General features: G+C 40.2%; 1 protein-coding gene across 1 annotated transcript; it reads right to left on the minus strand.

The window, feature by feature from the left end:
• Nucleotides 1-548: 548 nt before the first annotated feature.
• APOO (apolipoprotein O) lies at nucleotides 549-26,418 on the minus strand (the record flags this gene model as incomplete). The annotated part of the gene is made up of 7 exons (XM_084258198.1): nucleotides 549-584; nucleotides 11,563-11,643; nucleotides 13,438-13,529; nucleotides 19,140-19,235; nucleotides 22,091-22,145; nucleotides 24,683-24,802; nucleotides 26,275-26,418. 7 exons carry the CDS (start codon nucleotides 26,416-26,418, stop codon nucleotides 549-551), a joined length of 624 nt encoding a protein of 207 aa, XP_084114324.1.
• Between the last annotated feature and the right edge of the window lie 589 nt (nucleotides 26,419-27,007).

A 27,007-nucleotide genomic window follows, 5' to 3' on the forward strand; every position in this document is an offset into this window, starting at 1 on the left:
TCAATGATTTTCTGACTTCCTCTGATATCCTCAATTCCTCTAGCCTCAGGTTATTCAAATCTTTAATTACACCTATGAATTCCCTATGTCGTTTATTATCTCCTCTATATAATTTTCATATATACAGTCCTACATTCCATAAATGTCCATTGAATGATTATTAGATGAATACAAGTGTGCTTACAAGAAAGGGGTGTTTGTAAAAAAAAAAAAAAAAAAACCAACCCTAAGAAACAATGGCACCTTTTGTTTGAAAAAAAAAAATGGTGGACAAATCCCAACTGTCCAGCTCTAGCGTGTGAAAAAAACCCAGGTATTTCTCAGGAACAAATGCAACTAAATAAGTCATGGCACTGAAGCCCACAAGTTCAAGAGGGAATGAAATATCATCCTAACCTTTATGTTTCCAAATCAAATTGAAATGGCCATAATTCATTCAATTAAATCAATCAAAGATGAGTCAGTTCAATTGGAGCTAACAATGTTGAAAATAACCAGAGTTTTTTCTCATTCTTTACCTGATTAAAACGGGCATTGTATGGAGTATTCTACTTATTTCCGGATGAGTTCTTCACATTTCCTGGCTTGTAAAACAAAGTAAGATTATTAGTGCAGTTGGAAAAGTAGAGCGTCTCAATTCAGTATTTGACTGAATGCAAACATTATTACAATGCAAAGTGACCCACTTTCCCCTAAGCTGAAGGAATTACTAGGGGTCCCAGAGGACAGCAGGAAATAAAACTCTATTAATTCTCATTATGCAGATTCGGCCAAACAGCAATTATAAAAAATCAAATCAAGAGCAAAAAGATTTCTTTCCTACTCCATGCCACTGCCACTGTTACTGACGGTATAGCTCCAAGAAGCTTCCTGTAGGCACTCCGCTCTGTGACCATCCACCATAGGGGCCGATTCACAAAACATGTTTACTCTAAAAGAGGATAATCAGACCACACCCATTCTGTCTGGCTGTCATCTGGGAACATATAATTAGGTCATGTCATCCATGAGAAGTTATGTAGGAAAGTTTCTAGTGGGAAAAGTCCATGTGTTGAATGTTTAAGGCCTTACTTTCTTTCCTACATGTTGTAAGACTTTAATTTTGAAAACATGCTAATAAAACCTGGCTTAAGTCAAGGGTCTGAGTGCTCATGAGGTGGCACTCTGAAAAACACTAGGCTGCAGCTGAGCAGACAATGGGGTTGTGATTCTGTGGTCTTGGTTGAGAACTGGTCTCTAAGCACAGTGATGATGCAATCCCAGCTTGCCCAAGTTATCTTGGTTTATACCCATTGTCCCAGCATAATTAATAGTGTGTCTCCTTCACTCTCAAGAATATCCTTGAATGTCAACATAAATTACATGGCCACCCTATCTACACACCACATCTTGACAATGGAGTAGTGGGAAACAAGGTCATATAAGGTGACCACCCAGGGGTCTACTTGTCACACACCACCCACATCTACTTGTCAACCACCCAGGGGTCTACTTGTCATTCTGACAGAGTTCTACAGGACTCAGAGGGGGTACACCTTATCCTCCTCCTCACAGTCACACACATAGGCATTGTCAAGCCCCAGAGGCCTTGCTGCTGCTCCAAATTGCCACACACCTTCAGGGATACTTTGCAAAACGTATCCCTTGACCTAGACTGGTCAATCCCCAGTTCTAGACACATGCTGTTCATCCTTTGGATCAAGGCTTTCCTCTGTCCCCCGCACTTCAGCTTAGATGAGGACCCTTTATTCACATTCATAGCACCCGTGCACGTCCTGATTTGTGTAATTCCTTCTTTCACCTTTGACTCCTTCACTAATTTGCAAGGTTCCCAAGGGCACAATATGCTAAGTTCATAGTATTATATATTTGTTGAATAAATAAATAGAATGAGGTAAAACCTAGAACTACGATGAGTGTAAGAAAAAAATGCTACAAAAAAGAGGCTCATGAAGGAGATATAACCACATCTGTGGCATAAAAACCCTGTGGATCTCTACCTAGTTTAGATATAGTGTAGATCTGAGTGACCCTAACATGCCGCTTGCCTAGTCATTTTAGTGCAATTCTTGTCTATTCTATCTATACTCACCAGCATCTCAATCTCAAAAGTAAAAGATGTTAAATTCATAAGCTTTTTAATCATCTGGAAAATTAAGAAAATGAGCACAAAAAAACATTCTTCTGGTTGGGGAAAACAAGTCTGTTGCTAGGAAAATTTTCTTATCTGGTTACGTATCACTTATAGTATAACAAAATCTAACAGTCGAGGGCCTCCCTGGTGGCGCAGCGGTTGAGCGCTGGGTTGCGAAGCTGCCCGCTGCATCTGCGGTGCCGGTTCGATCCCCGGCTGCTCCCCGGCCACCGGAGGAGGGTCCCACATGGAGCGCAGACCCCTCCTGCCGCCCGCTGCTCCCCTCAGCAGTGTACTTCGGTCCTTCTGCCTGCTCTGCTCCCCTCTCTGGCTCTGGTGAATTCTCTCACCCTCCCGCGCTTCTGACTGTACCCAGTGCTTGTATAAATAAATAAATAAAATAATAAATAAATGAATAAATCTTTAAAAAAAAAATCTAACAGTCGAATAGCTCACTAAAGAAATATTGAGGGTCTCCCCTGGTGGCACAGTGGTTGAGTGCCGGGCTGTGAAGCTGCCCACAGCCTCTGCAGTGCCGGTTCGATCCCTGGCCACCGGTGAGGGTCCCACATGGCGCACAGACCTCTCCTGTTGCGCCCACTGCTCCCCTCAGCAGTGTATTTCGTCAGTCTGCCTGTTCTGTTCCCCGCTCTGGCTCTGGTGAATCCTCTCACCCTCCCGCGCTTCTGACTGTACCCAGTGCTTGTATAAATAAATAAATAAATAAATAAATAAATCTTTAAAAAAAAAAAAGAAAGAAATATTGAACCCATGCACAGTATTACAAATCAGATCTCTCTTGGTAGGAACTACCATGAGCTCAGAAAAAAAACATTCTGACTTCAAAAGGCAGTTCACAATTTACCATAAGCCAGAAAATCCTTTTTATTTTCATATAGTTATATTTAATATTTTGTGAATCATTTATCCCACAATCTAATTTTAACAAGTATCTGATTGTTTAGTAATATATTTTATCAAACTCAACATCTAAAATATCAACTATCATTTCAACATATGGTCTGTAGAAAACGCAATCAATATAAAAACGAGAGCACTTACATTCTTTTTATTTGTAGCTTGTTGTCTAAATCTGGTATGAATTTATACTAAGAGAATACCTGAATTCAGACTAACTACATTTCAAGTACTCAAAAGCAAATGGCTATGGTATTGGACAGCACAGGACTAGAGAAATAAGCTATACAATTCTGATGGTTAGTTTTCTGTGTCAATTTGGCTACGCATTGTAGAAAATTTATTTTCTAACCATGCCCACAAACATGAATGATAATTTCTATTAGAAAATAGACGCATTTATTTTAATCATAATAATAATAGAACCTGCCTTACAGACTCTTCCTGAGCAGAGTTTAGCTCCAGAGTCATGCTCACAGTAAGCGCTTGTTAAATATTACCTGTTCTACGTAGCAGGACACTTAACTTTTTTGAAGTGGAAATAAAAGGTAAGGAAAAGTGAACTGTTAAAGACCCCAGTAAAATTCAGTTTACTAGATGTGGTAGGCAGGATAATGCCTGCCCGCCTCCCTCCCCCCAAGATGTCTGCATCCTAGACCCAGAACCTGTGATTATATTACCTTACATGGACAAGGCAAGAATTAAAGTTGCTATCAGCTGACCTTACAATAGGGATTATCTGGATGGGTGCAAACAAATCACATTGGTTTCTACAGTCTAAGAGGGTGGCAAAAGACAGGATTAGAGAAATGGGACATGAAAAGGACTTGACCTACATTGAAGATAGAGGAAGAATACTCTGAGCCAAGGAATGCTGCAGCCTCTAGAAGCTGGGAACAGTCCTGGCTGACAGCCAGCAAAACAGACCTTGTTCCTGCAACTGCAAGGAGCTGGATTCTGTCAACAACTGGAATGAGCAGGACCAGTATTCTTCCCTGGAGCCTCCAGAAAGGAATGCAGCCCTGCTGACACCTTGATTTAGTACCAGACTTCTGACCTACAGAGGCTAAGATAATAAATTTGTATGGCTTTGCCAGTAAATTTGTGGTCATGTGTTAAGGCAGCAGCAGGAAACTAAGAAACACATAGGAGGTCTTTTGACTAATGGCTGCAAAGCCTCTGGCTCCACGTTCTATTATCAGGAGACTGCATCTGCTCAGGCAGAAGTGAAAATGTACAGTATCACATGACAGCTGTCGTGGTGATCACGTGTTAGAGTCTGTCCATTTTTTAAAAAAGATTTATTTATTTATGCATACAAGAACTAGGGTACAGGCCAGAGTGTGTGGGGTGAGAGGATTCACCAGCGACAGAGTGAGGAACAGAACAGGCAAGTTGACTGAAACACACTGCTGAGGGGAGCAGCGGGAGAGTCAGGAGAGGTCTGCTGCACCATGTGTGTAGCTCCCTGGCTGGGGATCAAACTCGTACTGCAGTGGCTGTGGATAGCTTCATAGGTTGTGTCTTAACCCCCTGCTCCACCAGGGAGGCCCTAGGTCTGTGTATTTTGTGTTCCTCACCTGGCTAAACTCACTCAATCCTCAAAACAGCCCCATGAGGCACTACCCCCGTTTCGCAGAGGGCCACAGCAATCTCCCCAGGTATTCAGGCTAGCTGGAGGCCAGGCTTTGCTCCAGCTCCAAGTCTACCTTATGCCACCATGCCAAGGTATCCTGCCCAGTCCATTTTTTCTGATACCAAGTATATCCTTTTCAAAAAAGGAGATGATCAGTCCATACCTCCTCCCCCCACACCCCATTTTCTAACTTTTTATTTTGCTAAGTAATGATGCTTACAAAAAAAGAAAAATCATCACCCGGTATCTTTCTATCTTAGAATTTTAAATGGCAAACTAGAAAGGACACAAATTCAGAACAAATTTTTCTTTCTGGAAAACCCACCACATTACCCTTAATTTTATTTTACTGTGGTAAGAATACTTAACATGAGATTTATCCTCTTGACAACTTTTAAAGGTGAGGTTTGTTGTTGACTGTGGGCACTATGTCACCCCACAGATCTCTAGAACTCATTCATCTTGTATAACTGAGACTCTTTGCCCACTATAAACACCAGCTCCCCATTTCTGCCTCCCCCAGCCCTTGGCCACCATCATTCTACTCTCTGTCATTATGAATTGGACTATTTTACTTTAGATAGTGGGAGTAAAATCACACAGTATTTGTCCTTCTGGGACCAACTTATTTCAAAGACAATCATTTTCAAGTCACATAACTTAACAGTTAAACTTGAATGTGTTTAGAAAGCTGAGGAATTTCGAATGAAGAAAGAGAGAGCAGGGCATATTTACTCAGGGTGGTGGCTGCTGCTTCCCTTTCATTTTCCTGCTGAGCCAGCAAGGGCCTGAATACAACTATTAACAGCTCAGCTCAGTTCTACTCAGTTTTCACGTTACTAATAGGTTTCTATTTCTTTATGTATTTTCCTGCCTTTAAAGAATTACTAATTTTTTTTCTTTTTGGCTGTTACTGTCCTTTAACAGGCATTCTACAATTCATTGATAGTAACCTGTTACTTTTTTTAAGATTTATTTATTTATTCATACAGGAACCGGGGTAAAGGCCACAGGTGTGGGGGATGAGAGGATTCACCAGAGACAGAGTGGGGAGCAGAACAGGCAGACTGAGTGAAATACACTGCCGAGGGGAGCAGTGGGCGAGACAGGAGAGGTTGCTGCGCCATGTGGGTAGCTCCCTGGTCGGGATTGAACTCTTGCTGCAGTGGCTGCGGATAGCTTCATAGGTTGCATCTTAACCCCTTGCACCACCAGGGAGGTCCCTGTTACTTTTTTTTTTAACTAGTGAAAAACATGACAATTAGTGGGGCACACTGCTGGGTTTAGGTAATAAGACTACCCCAAAAGAGTGGTGGCCTGGCACCCATATCTGGCCCCCATCCCTTTATTTAGGCTGCGACTATTCTGAAAGGATTTCAAGTTAACAATGGACAATCAATCAATAGTTTCATGCTTTCAGTAAAGCTCCTAGTGTCACATTGTGAAACCCACAATGGAGAAGATAGACAAATCAAGCACATTAAGAACTTATGACAGTCAAAACACACCCAAAGTGAAAAGACAAGCCTCAAACTGAAACAGCTGAAAATATGTAACCCCAAATATTAGTATCTAGGGAAAAAAAATAAAGAACCCTTATAAATCACTAACTAAGGGGTAAATTCCCCATACACATGGCAAAAAGACAAGAATAGGCATTTCAGGAAGAAGAAAACAATCAACAGTGAAAAGATGTGGCACCTCATAGTACTCAAGGAAATATAAATTAAAATCATAAAGAGAAATCCTGACGTGCCAGATAGCAGGGAAGATATCCAGACTACCTTGGTCATGTCAAAGAGCATCAGAGCCAACTTCACAATGGGACAATCTGAACTTTAACAAGGATAAGAATCACAAAGCATTCAAGCACATGAAGAATGTTTACATCTACACATTCATAATGATATTTAAAAAAAAAATTGGTGACCCTATGAGAATGAGAAGCAATTCATTATTTTGAAAGCCAGATAAATAAGAAAAAAAAACTTAAGCATTTATGCTATTTTTTCTATATAATTAGGTAAACTAAACAGCAATGAGGAGAAATGGCTCCTTATTAAGGTATTCCAGCTCACAGGTGAAAAGGAAATGACAGAAGTGGAATATCACCATTTTCCAACCCCCAGTGGTCAATGGGTCTAGACACTCAGCAACGACAGCGACTAACACCAACACTGCAACGTAAAGACCAGACTTTTGTGCCCGTTTAGACACATAGCCTTGCCAGAGGGATCGCACAGTAACCTGACTAAGCAGCCTCTGGGTCCAGCTGCCAATCCACAAAAAGAAAGAGAGGGAAGCAATATGTTCAATGCTATCATAATTACACGTGCAATCTGAACACTTGGGAACTTCTGCAGGGTCACAGCAGGTTAACATATAAATTGTAAGGAAAATAAAAGGATGGAAGGGGATCCTGTAGATTAAGTCTTAAAAGGCAAAAAAAAAAAAGATATGAAGTAGATAATGGACAAGACTAAAATGACAAGAATATGTAGGAAGGAAAGCCATAGAGAAAGACAAGGAAGTTATAAAAGTCAGGGAAGTACATATTTTTGGAGAGAGAATGGACTGGTACTGGGGTGGGCTACATGAAAAGTAGTTGGCAAAGTTCTACTTTTTGTCCTAGAACATGTTTACAAGAGTGTTTGCCTTAAAATAATTCACTGAGTTGAAGGGAAGCACATTATTGGGGCAACTGGGGACACTTGAATATGGACTGTGCATTATGCAATATTTATGTAAATGATGAAATATTAACTTTCCTGAGTATGATTATGGTATTGTAATTATATAAGCAAATGTCCATGTTCTTTGGAAATACTTGCTGAATTAAATATGGGTGGAAAACACAATGATACCTACAACATTCAAATGGTTTAGAAAAATGAAACACTTGTGTGATAGCATCTGTGCATGTGTTAAGACAGACAATGCAAATGCTGCAAAATGTTAATCAGTGAGGGCCTCACGGGTGGCGCAGCGGTTGAGCGCTGGGCTGAGAAACTGTCCACAGCTTCTGCAGCACTGGTTGGATCCCCGGCTGGCCAGCCAGGGTCCCACATGGTGTGCAGACCTCTCTTGCCGCGCCTGCTGCTCCCCTCAGCACTGTATTTAGTCAGTCTGCCTGCTCTGCTCCCCACTCTGGCTCTGGTGGATTCTCCACCCTCCCGCACTTCTGACTGTACCCAGTGCTCGTATAAAATAAATAAATAAATCTTTAAAAAAAAAGATATCTCACAGAGACATCTTTATTTAAAAAAAAAGTTAATCAGTGAATCTAAGTGAAGGTATATTTGTTATACTATTCCTACAACTGTTCAGTACTGTTCACATTCATTCAAAATAAAAATTGGGGGCCTCCCCGGTGGCGCAGCGGTTGAGCGCTGGGTTGCGAAGCTGCCCACAGCCTCTGCGGCGCCGGTTCGATCCCCGGCTGCTCCCCGGCCACCGGAGGAGGGTCCCACATGGCGCGCAGACCTCTCCTGCCGCCCGCTGCTCCCCTCAGCAGTGTATTTCGTCGGTCTGTCTGTTCTGTTCCCCGCTTGGCTCTGGTGAATTCTCTCACCCTCCCTCGCTTCTGACTGTACCCAGTGCTTGTATAAATAAATAAATAAATCTTTTTAAAAAAAAAAAAAAACATGATTGCAAAATAAAAATTGGGCAATAAAGTGAAACCACACACACATCACAATGATAAAAATATTTTAAAGCCGGGCCTCCCAAGTGGTGCAGCGGGTTGAGCGCAGCGCTGTGAAGCTGTCCGCAGCCTCGGCAGCACAGGTTCGATTCCCAGCCAGCCAAGGAGATTCCCACATGGCTTGGCAGACTGCTCCCCTCAGCAGTGTATTTCAGTCATCTGCCTGTTCTGCTCCCCGCTCTGTCTCTGGTGAATCCTCTCACCCTCCCGCACCTCTGGCCTGTACCCCAGCTCTCGTATTAAAAGAAATAAATCTTAAAAAATATATATTTTAAAATTACCACGCTGGCAAAAAATGGAAACCACCACTTTGGAAAACAACTTGACATTATCTAATAAAACTGATGTACAGATCCCATGAATTAGGAATCTTGGCCTAGAAAAACTCTTCATAAACCATGACACATGTACAAAAATGCTTACAACTGTGTGTGTAAAAGCAATAGACTGCAAACCACCCAATTAGCGATTAACATGGGTAATTTCGCACAAAGAAATATTCTGCAGCAGTGAAACAAACTACAGCTACACATGGGCCACTAAAAACAATACTTTGGGACCTAAACAAGTGGCAGAATAATATATAGATCATCTGTATCAACTTTATATATTTATTTGTATTTTATATGTTTATGTTATGAAGGCAAAAAGCAGCAAACTCAACTACGGTGTCTTAGAACATATACATAGGTAATTAAACTAGAAGAGAGGTTTAAAGAAAAATAAAGGGAATGAAAAACACAAGATTCCAGGTAGGGTTCCCTCTGGGGCAACAGAGAGGCCAATGGAGAACTCTAAAGGTAAATGGTTGGCTGGTATATGTGTGGTCATTATACTGTTGGATTTTAAACAGTACACATTAATATAACAAATACGTATGCATATAATCTTTCATCTAAAAAAAATCAAACCCTAGACCACTCTATGATGACCATATTTGTGGACACACTCATCTTTGCTTCACAGTTCTGACAAAGAGTTCAGTTTAGCTGAAACACATGAATTCCTTTGAACTGCCCAATGGCAGAACTAAAAGACCATGTCATCTAAACTTTACTAGTACTAGACTCAGTGAGAACATTGAGAAATTTATTCCTAAAAGGAATGTGGCACAGCAGCAAAATGCCACTGACTTACTTAGAGTCTTTGAGAATAATATAGCCCCATGAGAAACTATATAATTGAGAACTGAACCATCATTTATACCATTTAAAATTCCAGGGCCCTGTTTTAAATATAATGTCCACAAAATTTCTTTGACTATATACAATCAAAAAGCATGTACATCTGTTACATCATTATATATAATTATGAATTATATTGTACCTAATTGAGGCTGGTAATTAAAGACTAACTTGAAAACTAATTTCCAAACAAGCTAAGAAACAAAAATCTCTTTCCCGAAGTATCACCCAATTCCCTTGAAAGGACCGTTTTGGGGTTCTGAAAGGTTACTGTTCCAGGGTAGCTTACACTGAAATCCAAAAAATGCAACAAGAGGGAGGCAGGGCACTCAAACAATGACACTTTGCTATCAAATAATTCCTGCGATCTAAGTATATCAAATCTTGAATTAATAGAGCTTTCTACTATTTTTCATTTAAAATTTGTGCTAAATGCTTAAGTAGTCAATATCAATTTTATTGCCTTCTATTGAGAACTGACAATTGTTAGGAAAATTATGCTTTGACAGCAAATGAAAGAATAAGAAGTTCTCAATAATTCTGAAGAAGGCAAGGGCACAGAAGGAAATGCAGACATCTTTACCATGTCATTCCCCAAAGATCTGCATATAAATTTGAGTAGTTTTAATATCTAATGTTTTCAAATAACCACAAAATGCAGGCCTGTTGAGCCTGCATTCCAACCACAGTCCTGGTGCTTCTGCACTGGGCAGAATTCTCAGAACAGAGAAAACTATTTCTAAATGAGAAGCTCAGTGGGGGGACCCCCTGCTGGCTCTGGTGTGGCTGTGTCTGCTCAACACCACAAGGCACAGCCAGCCCTCAGAGGTCCCAGGGGATCCCCCATAGGCAGTAACACCAGTCAGCACACTCAGTGCTGAGGCTGAGTTTCATTTCCCCTTTCCTCTCCAGGCTGTTGAGGCTGTGTATCACTGTCCTGACATTCTCTTTCCTTTCCCTTATAAAATTCAGTGTGGACTTAATGGAATTTTTTAAACAGGAAAGAAAGCTTCCAAAGAAAATGTCAGAGAAATGAAAAGAAAAGTATGAGTGTTTATTCTTTAAAAGGGATTGCCAAAGGGCACCTGATATTAATATAGAACTTTCTACTCAAGAGTTAGTTTAAACAGGCTCAACAGAGACGAGTTCCTTTAGAAACTACCAGTACAAAATTAGGCAATATTTCACTGGAAGACTGTTGATGTAAACAGTGTGGAGAGCTTATAATTTATTCTATAATGTTATTTCCAAATTCCAGTGCAAAAATTCTGGAAAGAGTAATTTCACTTGAAATGACCAGAGTCAAAATGAACTTCCTTCAATCTACGATATAGAAGGTATGTTGATATAAAACCTTAACTATTCCTTAGTGAGCTGTGCCTCTCTGAGTGCTTGAAAGAGATATGGTGCCTTGTTCTCCATTCTTCCTTATCAGGGAAAAGAGAATGTTCCAGCAAACATGCAGCATTCAATTAGCTATGTGGCTGCTAGAAGATGGAAGATGACACATCCTTACAATTATACAACCTCCTCCCTCTGCTGCTGGTGGCTGGGCGTCCCTGAATGGGCCAAGAACTGATACAGCACTGAAGGAGCGAACGGAGCCTACGATAAGTGCAACAGCAAGACCAGGAGTCCTGGCTGTCTTTTCTCTAGGAGCAGAGTATGTTCCCTTTGAATTCAGTTTTGATAAAACTTTCAAGTAATATGCGACACTTTGAGCAAATTATAAATATAGTACAGTGGAAGTTATGGTCTAAGACTGCTGCGGAATGCATTTTATGGTCACACTTATTTAGCCCTGCTGATATTAACCAAATGCACATAAGTTCTATTGTTCCTCTAACGCCCATGGGAGAATCGGAGCCAGAGGCACAACTAAAAATAAAGAGAAAAGCCATGATCACGCAATAGGTTATCAAAAACAAACCCTAGAGAAAATACATATCTAAACCAAAGGAAAGATAATGAAAGTGATCTTTCTCACCTTTTGAAAGTTCTCCTTCCACAAATCTTCTATGACTATGTAGCCATGTAAACCCCAATCATATAATTTCTCTCCACTGACCTTGAAATAAAATATAAAAGAACTATTGCTACTCCATATATGACTGGTAAGGAGAATTTTCTGCTTTCTTATATCCAAAATAACTGTATTTACACATTTTATGACCACAGAAGTTTTGAGACATACACATTTAAACTGTAATATAAGTAAATGAAAAAATAGTAAAGAATGTTAGAATAAGAAGAAAAATGTTTGTTGTATAGAGTATTTTTAAAAATAATTTGTCATAAATTACAGGTGTATATCTTCCACAATTTTAAGGGGAAAAATGTAGATCACTGCTGATGCTTAATTATTTGTACAATCTAGGGCAGGCAGATGTGATTCACTGTTCTGAGCTGGGGCTGAAGCAGGCACAGAAACACATTAACTATCTGACTCTAGGACTGCTATAAACAATGTCAAGCCCGTGCCAGAAAGATCTTACTGGCTGTTGTGGCCAAAGTCACTGATTTCCCACAGCTGGAGCCACAAAACTCCCACCATGACTGCAGGCCGCTGCAGGAATCTAGACCCAATCCTTCCACAGGGAATGCAAGGAACTAGAGCCCCACTCTGCTGACTGCAGTGCTGCTCCTCCTAGGACCAAGTCCCCTGGGGTACGGCAGTTCTGGGACCTGGGTCCTTGTCTCCATAAGCTTCCCAGGACTTAGAACCTCGAGTCTCAAATCCAGACATCACTGCCGGAGGAAGTCTAGTCTACATTAATGGTTCTCAAACATCGTAGGCATTAAAATCCCCTGGAGGGCTGGCTGAAACACAGATGGCTGGCCATCACCCTGAGTGTCTGAGTCAGTAGGTCTGGGTCAAAGCCTGAGAACTTGCATTTCTAACAAATTCCCAGGAGATCACACTTTGAGAACTGCTAGTGCAGCTATTATGGACTAAACTGTACTCCCAAAACTCATCTATTAAAAGCTCAAACCCATAATGTGACTGTATTTGGAGATAGGGCCTTTAAAGAGGTAATTTAGGGTTACATGAGGCCATAAGGGTGGTGCTCTAATCCAATATGACTGGTGTCCTTATACGATGAGAACGAGACATCAGGGGTGTGTGTGCACCATGAAAAGGCCTCGTGAGGACAAGGCAACAAGGCAGCCCTCTGTAAATCATGGAGCGAGGCCTCAAGAGAAACCAATGTGCCAATACCTTAATCTTGCACTTCCAGCCTCTAGAACTGTGAGAACATACATTTCTGCTGTTTAAGCCCCTAGCCTGTGGTACTTTGTGACAGCAGCTGGAGCAGAATAAGACAACAGCTGTATCCATGTTGCCTGCCACTGTCAAGCTGAGACCTGAAAGCTCAGCCAACTGAGAGCCCCAAGAAGGGCATTCCTAGTACAGCAGAGGGGGCTGCATTTCCCAAAGTCCCCAGTAAGGAAAGGAAGGCTAGCACCAGGACAAGCGAGAAGGCCAGGAGGGCCATGTAACAGCCAGTGCGTGCAGCTCCAAGGAGGGCGGGTTGTGATCAGATCTTCACACACTGACAAAGATTCATAATATCAGCTTTGGGGTTGAGTCTCTAGACTTCATTGTAAACATACTCAAAAAGGCATCTTATTTTCTTAATATTCAAATTAACATGCATTCTCTGAACGCTGACATTATGGAAGGAAGGCCAGAACTGAGGTACATAGTGTAGAAAAACAATTGAATTTGCTGTAGTTCATCAACATGTGCAAAGGAATTTTAGTCTGGTATTACAGAATCTGCCAACTAAATTTAAGCAGTAAACCTCATACCTACATAATGAAGAATGAGGAACATTTTAGCTCACCGGGTCTAACTTACCTGGAGAAATACGATGGCTTGTTGTGGATAATAAATAGAGGCAGCTAATCCCATGAAACTAGGTGGATACACCAGCTTCTTTATTTTTGAACCTATTAAATAAAGGGTTGTAGAGACCGTCAGATGATTCATTATCCTCACCATCACAATTACCTTGTACATTTAACACTGAATAAGACTTGTTCAGTCCTAGATTGACAGAGAATGTCCGTGATATGATATCCTAGCACCAGAAAGATCCACCACTTTTTCATAGCTTTACTGACACATAATTCACACAACTCACCCATTTAAATTATACAATGGCTGTTAGTGCACTCACAAGAGCTGTGCAACCACCACCACAATCCATTTTAGAATGTTTTCATTACTCAAAAAGAAAGTCCATTTCATTAGCAGTCACCCCCACTTCCCTCACCCCCAGCCTAGGGAAGCACCAAGCTGCCTTCTATCTCTATGGGTCTTCCTTCTGGGACAGTTTGTGTCATGAAATTACGTCATGTGGGCTTGGTGACTGGCTTGGTGCAGCAGCACAATTTTTTTTAAAGATTTATGTATTTATTTATTTATACAAGCACTGTTTATTTATACAAGCACTGGGTACAGTCAGAAGCGCGGGAGGGTGAAAGAATTCACCAGAGCCAGAGCGGGGAGCAGAATAGGAAGACTGATGAAGTACACTGCTGAGGGGAGCAGCGGGCGCAACAGGAGAGGTCTGCGTGCCATGTGGGACCCTCGCCGGCAGCCGGGATCAAACCAGCGCTGCAGAGGCTGTGGGCAGCTTCGCAGCCCAGCATTCAACCGCTGCACCACCGGGGAGGCCCAGCACAATGTTTTTAAGAGAACCACCATTTCTAAGGGAGGAGGAAAACAGATGTTTTGAAGGAAAACCACACATTATTTTGATTTCTAGGGCTTATGTCCTTTTATTGTAAACTGGCTTCTTATTTAAATATTGAGCACAAGCATTCCCCTCTTCTTCCTAATACCCCATGAAGAGAATAAAATATAGATAATAAACCCCTGATGAAGGAAAAATGTGTGGAGGGAGTACTGGCACTGAGAAGTGTCAACCAATTTTCAGAAAAGGGAGAGTGGATGCAAGCAAGAGGACACACAGCCTTGAACTCTTGAGGGAGTAGAATGTTCTCAAGCAGTGCAGGGATGGCAAGTGCTGTGGAGGATTAAGAGAATAACCTGGAAGTAAGATGGGGACACACCAAGTCCCGTGTGTGGACCAGGTGACCCTCTCCTTCCCCCATGCCATCCCAGTGCAAAACTGCCAGTGGCCAGGCAATGTCTCTAGGCCAAATTTTAAGAGCAGGGGGAAGAATAGGGGGTAGATTATTTGTAAAGAAAAGCCATAGATTGTCTGAGAACCAAAGACAGCATTATTAGCACATGCATGTCAGTGCCTAAGAGTACAGCCACCTCACACAGGCACTGGGTACAGCCACCCCCACGAGGTAGGCTCCTGTCAGGCTCACCTGAAGTAGAACCAACCTGTCAATAAGCCTCACCTATGCATAAAAAGTTCTTTCCAGCAATCAACTGCCTCTTCCTGAAATGTGACTGGACAACCAAGGTTCAGCAGGCATTTGAGAATAGTCTGTCATATAAGATCAAGATAAGCCAGGAAGAAAGAAATGACCCCAGAGGAAACAGAAGTTCAACATAAAATGCATCATCTATTAAATTCAAGAGGTTGCCACACTAAAAGAAGAAAAAAAGAGTCCAATGAAAAAGGAACATTCAGAGAACAAGGAAGAGCTTTAAAGTAAAAAAAATTCAAAAGGCATATAAAATAATATAATTAAGAAAATATAAAGGAGATGGTCAGTTTAAATGACTCAATTGTTAATTGATTGAGAAAGGAAAAATTTTCAAAGAAATACAAAATCGATCTCTTCCTATAGCTGAAAGCCGCAGGTCACTAAAATGCCCAAGCAAAGAATGAAACATCTACATGTAGTCACAGCACCATGAAAATACTCCACTGAAGACTGGGACAGTCCCCCACAACACGGTGGCTACAGCTAAGCCTGCTGCACGAGCTATAGAAAGGCTGTTAAGTGAGTAATTCTAAGAGTTTTTCCTTTTCTCTTTTATTGTATCTACATGAGACGATGGATGTTAGCGGAAGCCACTGTAGTCATTATTTCACATTTACATGAATCAAACCACCATGCTGTACACCTTAAACCTGTATGATGATGTATGTCAAGTGGCTCTCAATAAAACTGGGGGAAAGACAATTCTCAGAGTTTCCAGAAAGAAAAAAAAAAGACATTTCAGAAAGAACAAGCATCCATACACCTACAACACCGGATGCTAGAAGACACAGCCTTCAGACTGCTGAGTGAAAACCAACCACACGCCTATCACTTAGTGTCAGGCAGAAAGTCATTTTCAGACTGGCAGGGACTTGGAAAGTTTACCTCCAACATAGGCTTTTTATGAAAGTGACTTAAACATGAATTTCAACAACATGGCAAAGCAAACTAAGGAAATGACATAGGACTTGGAAAAGGGGACTCCAAACCAAAAGAGCCACATTCCAATCCAACAGCTGTGTGAGTCTCAGTCCAGACCGTGAGCAGATATAGCTCTGGGGGAAAGGGGACCCGACAGAAGAGACAGCAGGTGGAACGCCAGGAGAAACCTGAGAATGAGGTCAAGGAAGCTGGTAGAGTGAAACAGGAGAATACGCTAGAAATGCACTTGATGCTAGAAATAGTCTCCACAGGGTTTTGGACGTGGACCCGCATAGATGCCAACAGAATGCGTGTTACTAACACTTCCATGGTTAAAATAAAGGAACTGCTGTTTATTGGCTTAAACTTTAAACAGATGAATCCCCAAAGATGGGATGGGGGGGGGGTGGAGAAGAGACTACAAATGTTACCTTAGACTCTTAATAAATTAATGTTTCTCTCCCTGTCCTACTGCCTTGATTGAAAGGCTATAACTATTCTAGAAAAGCAGGTTATACCCCTGGCTCCCCTCTGTACACTTGAAGCTTCAAGCACCTGGGCAGCTCACACAGGTAGAGGATCAGTTAAAGAGCAGCAAACCTGCCAAGCAGCCTTTCCCACTCCTCCAGGGAAAGCTGGTAAGCAGGAGCTCTTGGGCCTTCAGCTTTTACTGGTTCATGTAATGAGCTAGGGACCCCAGAACTTCAGGAAGGAAATGTGATGCCCCCCTCCCAAGAAGCTAGTGGAGTGGATTCCCTCAATACTGCCAGAGGAGTTAGTGGACAGCAAACACCTGCCACCCTTGAGCAGCAGGGCTCAGCCTACTTCCTCTGAGTGGTCATCCACTCACCTCCCTGGAAGTCTCTTGTCACCACCACAGTTGTGGCCATCCTCATCAACTAGGGTGGACCACCTTAGCAGATATGCTCAAGAAAACCTATCAGATGTCCCAGAATCCCACTTCTGGGTACAGACCCAAAGGCAATTAAATCAGTGTCTGGAAATACAGCTGCACACTCATGCTCATCACAGAATTATTCACAGCAGCAAAGACATGGAAACAACATCCACATGCACCAATGGGTAAACGGGTAAAGAAACGGAGATGTCCATATACCATGGAATATTATTCAACCATAAAGGAGACCCTGCCATTTGCAACAACATGAACTGGCAAGACATTCATGCTAAGTGAAACAAGCCAGACACAAAATGAAAAAATACTGCAGGATCTCACTGATATGTGGAATTTTAAAAAGTCAAATACACTGGAGCAGAGAATACAACAGTGCTTACCAGGAGTGGGGAGGTGGGGAAACGGGAGATGTTGGTCAAAGGGTACAAAGCTGCAGTGACCCAGGATGAGCAAGTGTACAGATCTAATGTACAGTATGATGACCAGAGTTAATAATATTATATTGAATACTGGAAATTTATTAAGAGTAGATTTCAGGTGCTCTCATCATAAAAAAAGTAACTATGTGAGAAGGTATGTTAATTAGCTCAAGCACTATGGTCATTTCGTGATGTAGAGTAAATCATCATGCTGCATACCTTAGATGTCTACAATTTTCATTATTAAAAAAATTAAATGTTAGATTAAAAAAGAAGAAACCCCATCAGGAGGGACCTTCTAGCCCATTCTGCTGCTGCCAGCAGCAGGGAGACCATCTCTACCTACCTACCGTATCAAGTATTTTGCCTTGTGATTCCTGGATGTTTACCTCGGCCCCTTTCACCCCAGCGCCCGTGAGAAAAGACTTGTTGAGTATGGGCTCATGAGTGTGTGTGCTTGTCCTTTTTTGAAAAAGTATTAAAGTTTTAAATTATTTTAACCTACTGAGCACTCCCAGGAAAAGGAAATAGAGAGGAATGAATTAACAAGCAAACAAAAACATGAGAACGGGACCCTCCTCGACGGGCACGCCAGTGGACGTGCAGGAGGGATAAACGTATCTGCTCTACCGATGTGTGTACCTATGCACTGACACAGGGAGCTTTCTTTAGGGCTGCAAGATAACCCCACATGGTCTAACCATGGACAGGGAGGGGAGAAGCTTATTTGATTCCACATTCCTGGCTCCTAACACTAGCCAAGATTCCAACACCTTGGCTTGGGGATCTTCATGAATTCCGAACACTATCTAAATAAGACAGAAACACTTTTCTGAAGAGCTTTGCATTAAAAGAAGGGAGAAGTTGGGGCGGTGGTGGAGGGAGGTGGTTCAACTATCTGCAAGTGGATTAGTAAAAATGAACTCAATTTAATTCTTATGCACTATGACAGGAGGCAGGCACTGAGACTATGGCAGGAGTTCATTCAGTTAGGGGAGAGGCAGTGTTTCTCCAGGTTTTTAAATAATGGTTAAGGCAAGTATAGAAAAGGTTTTGAAAACTGGGGGTACCAACTAGTCTCTGTAGTTCTCTTTTATGGGGGTCTGAGTACAGGGTTCATAAACTATTTTAGGAATTTTTGTAAAGTCTGAATTTCATAACGTAAACATTTATTTTATAATCAGGGAAACTTCAAGAAGTACACAAGTTCATTATATTGAAGTATTTTATCATCCTTTCTTGTCTTTACATTTTAAAAGGACAGGTTTATTAGGAAAAGGAAAGAAGACGATGCTTACACAGGTAAAAGAGCTGCGGCTGCTGCTTTGCAAAGGGAAAAAAGGTTTGTGAAAAGACCATCCTTTATTTCTTATATTTTGTAATCTATAAGTATAGCATATTAATATTTTTAGGTTGACACTCATTAGCTTTCAAGTAATTTTAAAGTTTTCATATCATCACTGACTGGAGCCAGGATACCTCAAGAATAAAATCTCTATGCTAGCACTGTTCTATTTACTCTAACAGTCTGATCTCAATGAAACATTTAGAAACAATTTCTCAGGTGTGATAGACTTTGGTTAACAAAAATTCACTTTTCTGTACCAAAGAGTGACAGAGATTTATTTGATCAAGTAAATGTACCTATAAAGAACAACTAATTTCTTCCATCTAACCAGGAGTCTAAAATTTCATTATTTTTCTTTTTACAATTTCTACTACTTATGCCTAAAATCAAATATACTGGAGAAAACAACCATCTCAAGTATACATCAAAAGGCCATAGCCAGGAAATAAGTCATTATTCTGAAAACTGGTAAATGAAAAGAGCAAAAAATATATATTATCTCTCCTTTATGAACTATTTAAAAGACCCCACAAAATAGTACCTACCTCTAGCCAAAAGGAGTCCAACAAGGCCAGAAAAACCAATAACACCTAGTCTTGGAAAAAATCCAGGAGGTGAATTTTGGAGATAATCATAGCTGTCTGCAACACAATTAGATTGGAAAACAGCTCCATAAATTGCTCATTAAAAAAGCAAAATTTTATATATATATATATATATAACTTGTATATGTAGTATTACATGCTTTTCAAATAATATATTCTTTGCTTTCTGCTAATATGCTTCTTTTCAACATTCTTTTCATGTGATATATAAACATGATTTATCATTCACATAGCAGGTATCCAATTTTCAAACACTTTTGGTCAACAATCTACTGGCAATAACTATTCACATGGGAAAAATACAAATATGGGGATCTCTTGCTATCCAAATTACTGTTCCCCGAACACAGAAAAAGAATAGATATGGATAAATCTCTTGAAGCTTTGCTACTTGCGCTATGAAACTTGGGAATCAAATGCATTAGACTCAGGGGCTGAGGGGAAGTACCTTTGCCACCTGAACTCATTATTTGAACTCATAAACAGAATAAATCTGGATAATGAAAAAAACTTGCAAGGCAAATATATGCAAGAAATAGTCATTGTTGATGGTGATAAAATATATAAAAATAAATGCAACACATGAGCTTATTTGCTATGCCTGAATGCACCTTATGACCTCATTCGAGTGATGACTCGCTCTCCTCTCTGCTGAGTCAATTCTACCAAATATGTACCAGTTCAAGCCTTAGGTCCTCAGAAAGGCCTTTCTTATGTTAATCAGACCAGATCTCTCTTCCTCCTCCCATCTCATTATATTTACTTCCTGTACCTTCATTTGGTACCCAATTCTATAGCACCTTGTGTTTAATTATTCAGGGGTGTATTTATGTCTCAAGGAGACCAGAAGCTCCTTAAGGGTGAACTGCCTGGAATTCTACATTATTTTCACTCAGTGGTAACAGTGGATATGTTCACCCAATGGATATTTATTAACAACACTGCTAGGAGCTGTCAGCTAGGACATGACTTAAAAAGCCTTCACATCTCTCTCTGTCTCTCTGTCTCTCTCTCTCATCTTCAGGATACCCATCTACATACCCAATATGCACCCAATCCATAATACTAAGTCACCTCCTCTAAAACTTGATCATGTTCTGTGCCCTGTGTAGAATGGCGCCCAAGTCTTGACTCCATGTTTTGGTATAACTTTGTTCCTTCAAGAGTCATCTTTGAAACACTTCTCTGACTGCTCCCATCTCCCCAATCTCTACTGAATTAGTCTCCTTCCTCTGTACCTTCAATGAGTGGTCTGTGTCTATCTTTGTGTTGTGCTAGTGTTTGTTTAATAATCAACAGTGCCCAGCATGATCAATGCCTTAACAAATGTAGATGGAACTGAACTAATTGGAAAACCTGTAATTCTCCCCAAACCCCAACAATACTAGACACATGCCAGTTTTGTTCTCCCTTCTTTGGGTTCTTTGGGGAAAATGGTAATCATTTAAAATACCACTCTAGGGCTTGCATTGCTGGCACTAATTCCTGACTGGCCTGTTATTTATTTTGCCTTTAACCCCGTTTTTTACTTCCTATCCTCTGTCTGTGACCTTGGAGGTGATTTCCTATTTTCCTTTACTTTGCTGCCAACAGGGTGTTTTCAACTCTAGATATGCACACAGAACAGTTGATAGATGGATACCCGGTTGCCTCGGTGAGCTGAGCTGAAGTGGATAAATCACAAAGAAATGGGAAAGAAGATAAGTTGTAAGACTGCACTGCAGCTAAAGCTCTGTTTCTGGTAACATGCTTTGGCTGTGACTGCTGGGAAATGGACTGATTGCCCTGGCAAACGACACAACTCATAATGGAATGTTCCTTCTTAAGAGGCTTTATAATAGCCACAAGTCCAAGAAAATAAAAAACACTTATACTGCATATAATGCCTACTGTTATGAAGCAATGGGAAATGAAGGAGGTGACAATAAAGATAACCCTCAGTCACACATGTGCAGATAAAAGATCAGGAATTCTTTAGATTCTTCAGAGAAAAAGTGAAGGTGTAAATTTCTTAAATTGTTAGGGTTATTATAAAAATTACTATATTAATATTTTTGGCACACAGACTACCTGACACAGTGTTTACGAAATTAATAAAATGTACATGTTACTTACTAACATCTATGCACAATTCAAAGAACTGGTAGGCTATCAATGTATCATCAAATGAAAAATTTATCTGTTAGTCTCAGGGGTATCAGTGTATCAACACAATATGATCATATTTGCAAAGAAATAAACTGAACTCATATTTATTCTAGTCCATCATGGAAACAAACATTTGTAAAAATAAGATTTTGATTTGCTGAAATGCCCATGAAGGGGAATGAAATATGATCAATGTCTATCAATACACCAGTTCCTGAGATCAATGTCTATCAATTCTGGTTTATGAGTGTATGTGATAAGGGCATGTGAAAAACAATCAAAGACAATAAAAGCCAAATGGGGAAAAAAAAGTAAGAACACTACTAATTATGTAATTAAGACCATTCGCAGGCACACAGATCCAGTCCCATCCTGCCTTTGAACTTCTGTAACATGTATTCATAACTGTGCAAATGAGCTATCCTGATTCTGAAACCTACTGGTCAGTTGGGGTTAGGGACACTGTACCTGGAGACAGAAAAAAAGTTAAAATCCAGTGTATCTGCAATTGTTAGCCCAGCAATGTTAATGTTCTTGCAGGGATATACCCCACTACGGGAGCATACTAGTCCTTTGCAACCTGAAATCATTAGCTCCTCATTCCAGAAAATTCACAGAGCTCTGAAATTCTGCATGCAATTTTAAGGAACTCACAAATCTCCTAAGGCCCATCCACAACACCCTAGTTAAAGAGTTCACTGTTAACAAAGAAACCAAATACGTCCAGTTAAAAATCAACTTACCTAAGCCCAATTGAAACAAACTTTGCATCTTGGGTTTAGTTTGGGAGTACATTTCCTGAAAAAAAAGGACAAGAAAATGAATGAGTAGGGATTTGCTGATTGGAAAGGTTAAACAAAGACATAGTCGACCCTTGGACAACACAGGTTTGAACTGTGTGGGTCCACTTACATGCAGATACTTTTTAATAAATACAATATAGTATTGTGTTTTCTTGTCCTTATGACTTTCTTAATAACATTTTTTCAGTAGCTTCCTTTAAAATTATAGTATATAAAACACATAACATACAAAGTATATGTCAACTGACTATCCCTGTTATCAATACTTAAGTAGTTTAAGTTCTTGTGGAGTCAAAAGTTTTATATGAGGATTTCTGACTGCATATGGGGGGGTCAGGTGCCCTTATCCCCCATGTTGTTCAAGTGTCAACTATATTTGTCCCTACTGAATAAATTCTCAAGTAATGAACACTTTTTGAGCAAAGGGATCAACTGTCTATATGGGTTTTTTTTTCCTTTGTAATTTTCCCTTCACTGCAAACTGCTCAGCAGACAGCTTACCATTGCCACAGGAAACACAGATTTCAAGTAGAGTGGTATCAATGACCAAGCCTTTTCATTCTATTAAAAATCAAAGACAATAGACTACAAAACCAATCCCCTTAACAGTGAAAGTGACAACCTTTTCCCTATGAATTTAAGTCTGTCATTCATAGTCAGTAAGTCTATTTCCTGCCTAGCCATGATTATAGAGCCTCTGTTTGAAAACTTCCCAGTTGAAGTAAGAACAACCAGCTTTAATGAGATAGGAGTCTATATTCATTTGAAGAGCCTCATACCCCAATGCTGAAGCAAATGAAATGTTAGCATTCTCTTAACAATAATAAAAAGGCCTTGTACATGAATACCAGGAGATCCTAGAGGAAACAAGGAACCAGCTAGGAGGTACCCACCTTCAAAAAGTTGACAGTGGAAATGGGAAAAGAGACCCTTGGGTAGCAGAAGGGAGGAGAACCAGTTGCCACTTGGAAAGGGATTTGTTCTACTGAATTCAGCTCAAGCCAGACTAGAAGTTTTAAGTGGCCCCAAATAATAAATGCTGAATTTGGGAGAGCACATAAACAACATTAAAAAACTAAACACTACTTCATGAAAATCCATTGAGGTTTTCTCTGTCCACAAAAAAAAAAAAAAGAAAAGAAAAGAAAAACTATAGTTCAATGTCTAGAGTGACTACTCTTTTTTTTTGCTAGCATAATCTTTTCACTGTGAAGAAAAATAAATTCTTAAGAAAGGGGCTAGAAACTGCTAGTCTGAGAAAGGAGGCAGGAATCAGAACTATTTCCACTCATGAAAAGTCACTCTAGGAAAATAAAAACACTGTAATCACAAGAAAGCCTTTTCATTTAGAATACTGCAAATAAACATGTTGATAATGATTCTCTCATCTAGAGAAGCATTACACTGAGCATTATGCACCAAAGAAAAATTGTGAAAAAATAAAAACAACCTTAGGTTGAAAGTTAAAAGTCAAAATACTTTTATAACCAAAAAAAAAAAAAGGGAAAATAACAGAAGACATGCTTACATGAGACAAAAATATTTGGACAATTGCTGACCTTATCTTAACCACCAGAGGATGGTTTGAAAATCTTCTAGAACAAGAGGATAAATTCTAAGCATTTTAGAACACATTATGTATAAAGTCTTTAGGTATTTCATAATTCAATAATATTATTATGATACTGAAGTATAATAGCCCAGTCTTACTACTTTATTCCTACAATGGTGAATAAAAGTCAGCAATGGGATAAATGGTGGAAACGAAAACTTTAAAAAAAGTTCCAGATGTAAAATGAATTTGGAAATGTCAATCAAAGTAAATCAAAACCATAGTTACATTATTTTTCACTAATTTTTCATCAATTTTCAAAATCAAGATCAAGTATGGCAAATTTATGTATCAAAGCCCATAAAATCACTCTATAGATTGTAAACCTCAGCTTTAGATGTTAAAAATCACAGAAATGCTATCAAGAAAAATGCCTGCTCTAAAATCTGAGCAGTGACAGAAGCCAATCTGTCTATGTAGTTGTTTGGTCACTGACACAAATAGCTCAGTGCTCAAATACGTAATTCCACCCTTCTCTTAGTGTCCACCCTCCTAGTATAGCAACATTCAAATGCTCTCTATCCATTCCTGTTTGCAATGATACTGATTTGTTGAAACTCTGGAGGGAGAAAAACTCCCCCAAATCTCATATGAATGTTTACATTGTGTTCTCCTTCTACTAAAGTTTCTGCCCCATCTCCATGCCCAAGTAGACAATAATGCTCCTATCGCCATGACCAATGAGATATTCACCAGCCTTTTGTGCTCTAGTCAAGTGCCACACACTGCCCAATGGGAAGGGCATTGCCAACAGCTGCCATGCAGAAGCTAGGGTTCTCTCACCAACCCCCCATTCCCCAGAAATGGCACTGATGAACACTCTAAGTCAGGCACTCTTAAGTTGTCTCCTTTGGCATGCCTTTTTCTGAACACATGTGCCCATTAGAGAATTTTCACTACTGACTGTAAAACATCTATACCTGACACCAACTTGTATATGGCTCGCAATAATGTCGGAAATGTGAGATGCTTTCTTCAAGTTGGGTCCTTGGCTCCTCCACATATTTAGATTGACCCTCGGGAACAGTGTAGAGTGAAAGCTGCACACATTAAAAAACAAAACAAAGAAATTCAGAAGTGCATACATAATGAGGCAATGTAATCAACCACCGAAATTGTAAGCATCGTATTACTAGCAATTCACAAACTGCAGTGTTGTAAAGGGTTACTTGTGCCCTGAACCCTGCTTCAGAGGATCCCTGCCCCTTACTTATTTCCTTAATCACTAAGGGCAAGGCCAAGAGGGCAGGGCTATTAACGGCCTCCCTTCCCCATGTTTCTTCTGGGAGCAGACAAAGCAGCCCCCCTTTATGACTTTGTATACCAATATTTGGTATTTCATCTTAAATTTAGTTTGGAAAAAAGGATTCAATTTCTTTAAAGGGTGGGTGGGAAGGGGACAAATAACAAAAATCTTGAGAATAACTGAAGAGCATATTACTTAGTTCAAATGATTAGTCTGCTGCTAATCAAAGCAGGACAGCAGGTTTGTTCCCCACCCAGAGAAGAAACTTTTCCCAGCCACTGGTGGCTGCCTTCTCCACCCTCAAAAATGCCACTGTCCCAAGGCCTGAGAAGAGAGTAAAGCACAAAAAATAAGCTAATTAGGAGCCTCCCTGGTGGCTCAGGGGTTAAAGTCTCAGCTATAAAGCTATCACTAGCCACTAAGGCATGAGTTTGATTCCCCGGCCAGGGAGCTGACCCACATGGCGCCCTGTCTCACCTGCTGTTGCCCTCAGCAGTGTATTTCAGTCTATCTGCCTATTCTGCTCCCCACTCTGTCTCTGGTGAATCCCCTCACCCGCCCCCCTTCAACCCCGCACCTCTGGCCTATACCCCAGTTCTTGTATGCATAGATAAATAAAAAAAAAGAAATTAGAATATTTACAAAAATAATAAGCTAATTAGTTTTATGTAAACACAGTTCAAGTAAACCTGCCCACAACTAAAGGTAGATCTCTTTATGTCACTTTACTCAAAGTCAACAGAAACCAAATATTCAAAATAATCAGTGGGGAGTAGGGCTAGAAAAGAATGTAAACAATGGGAAGAAGATTCCTTGCTTTATTTATTTGGTATTTATTAAGCCCTACTTATGAGTCTCTATTCCAGCCAAGAAACAAAATGAACCAGGCTTTTATTTTCTTAGAGGGAAAACGCAAATGTTTTCTTTGCTTGAGAAGCAGTCTAGAATCAGGCATATCACTTACAAAGGAGTTGAGCTTACAACTTACTGGGACATAGCAGACCCCCCCTCTAAAAATCTAGAAAATATTCCTTAATTACGCCCTTAGCTAGATTCCATTAAATTGTTGAAAAAGTCACCCTTTAGTGGTTTCCCACTCCAAAACCCCCAAAACTATATGGAAATATATTTTCTCCTTTCAAGTATCTTCTAAACTGTCATATCTTCCTGATACATAACTTGTATATCAGGCTATATGATTTGCATACTTCCTATAGTAACTAAATCAGACATTTAAAATATATCACAATATGAACAGCATGTTACCTCATCAATCTTCACAGACATTTTAGGAGGTGGATCCTTTTTTGAGGCTGCATAGACTTTGAAGGTGAGCAGACTCAGGCTGGCTGGCCCCATGGACCTCTGAATTACCTGGAACACAGAAGCAACCTTAAGCCTTCTCTCCATGCTACAAACTGAATGTGTACAACGTGAGCAAATTCATTACCTCAGCCACTCCTGCGCCAAAAGGCTTACATGGCTTTATGAGAAATAAATGTGTTCTTGAAGTTCTGATGCTGTCAGAACCTACAAACATATTCTCATGAACTTAAAATTTCAGGTCACCTTAATTTTAATTTCCAACAGGAAGGTCCTAAGTTTTTGCACTTACCTGTTCCAATAAGATAAAAATACATAGATGCTTTTATAAACACCAGAGAAAATACTACGGAATAAATCTGAAATTATAAAATATTCTCTCTCTCTCTCTCTCTCTCTCTCTCTCTCTCTCTCTCTCTCTCTCTCTCTCTCTCTCTCACACACACACACACACACACACCCCCTACCACCACCACCATCACCAAGGTAAGGAGTTTTTACTAATCTCACCAGAGTGAAGATTATTTCTGTAGATCTGAAATCTTTCTATCCTTATTTGAGATCCTTCAGTATTTATTACCTGGGACTTTCATGTGGGTCAAGCAAGCCCATTATGATGTGACCCCCAACTACCTGTAACTTCATCTGTTACTCTGTCTTCTCCCACAGACCCCAC

Source organism: Talpa europaea (genome assembly GCF_964194135.1).
Source record: "Talpa europaea genome assembly, chromosome: X".
NCBI lineage: Eukaryota > Metazoa > Chordata > Mammalia > Eulipotyphla > Talpidae > Talpa > Talpa europaea.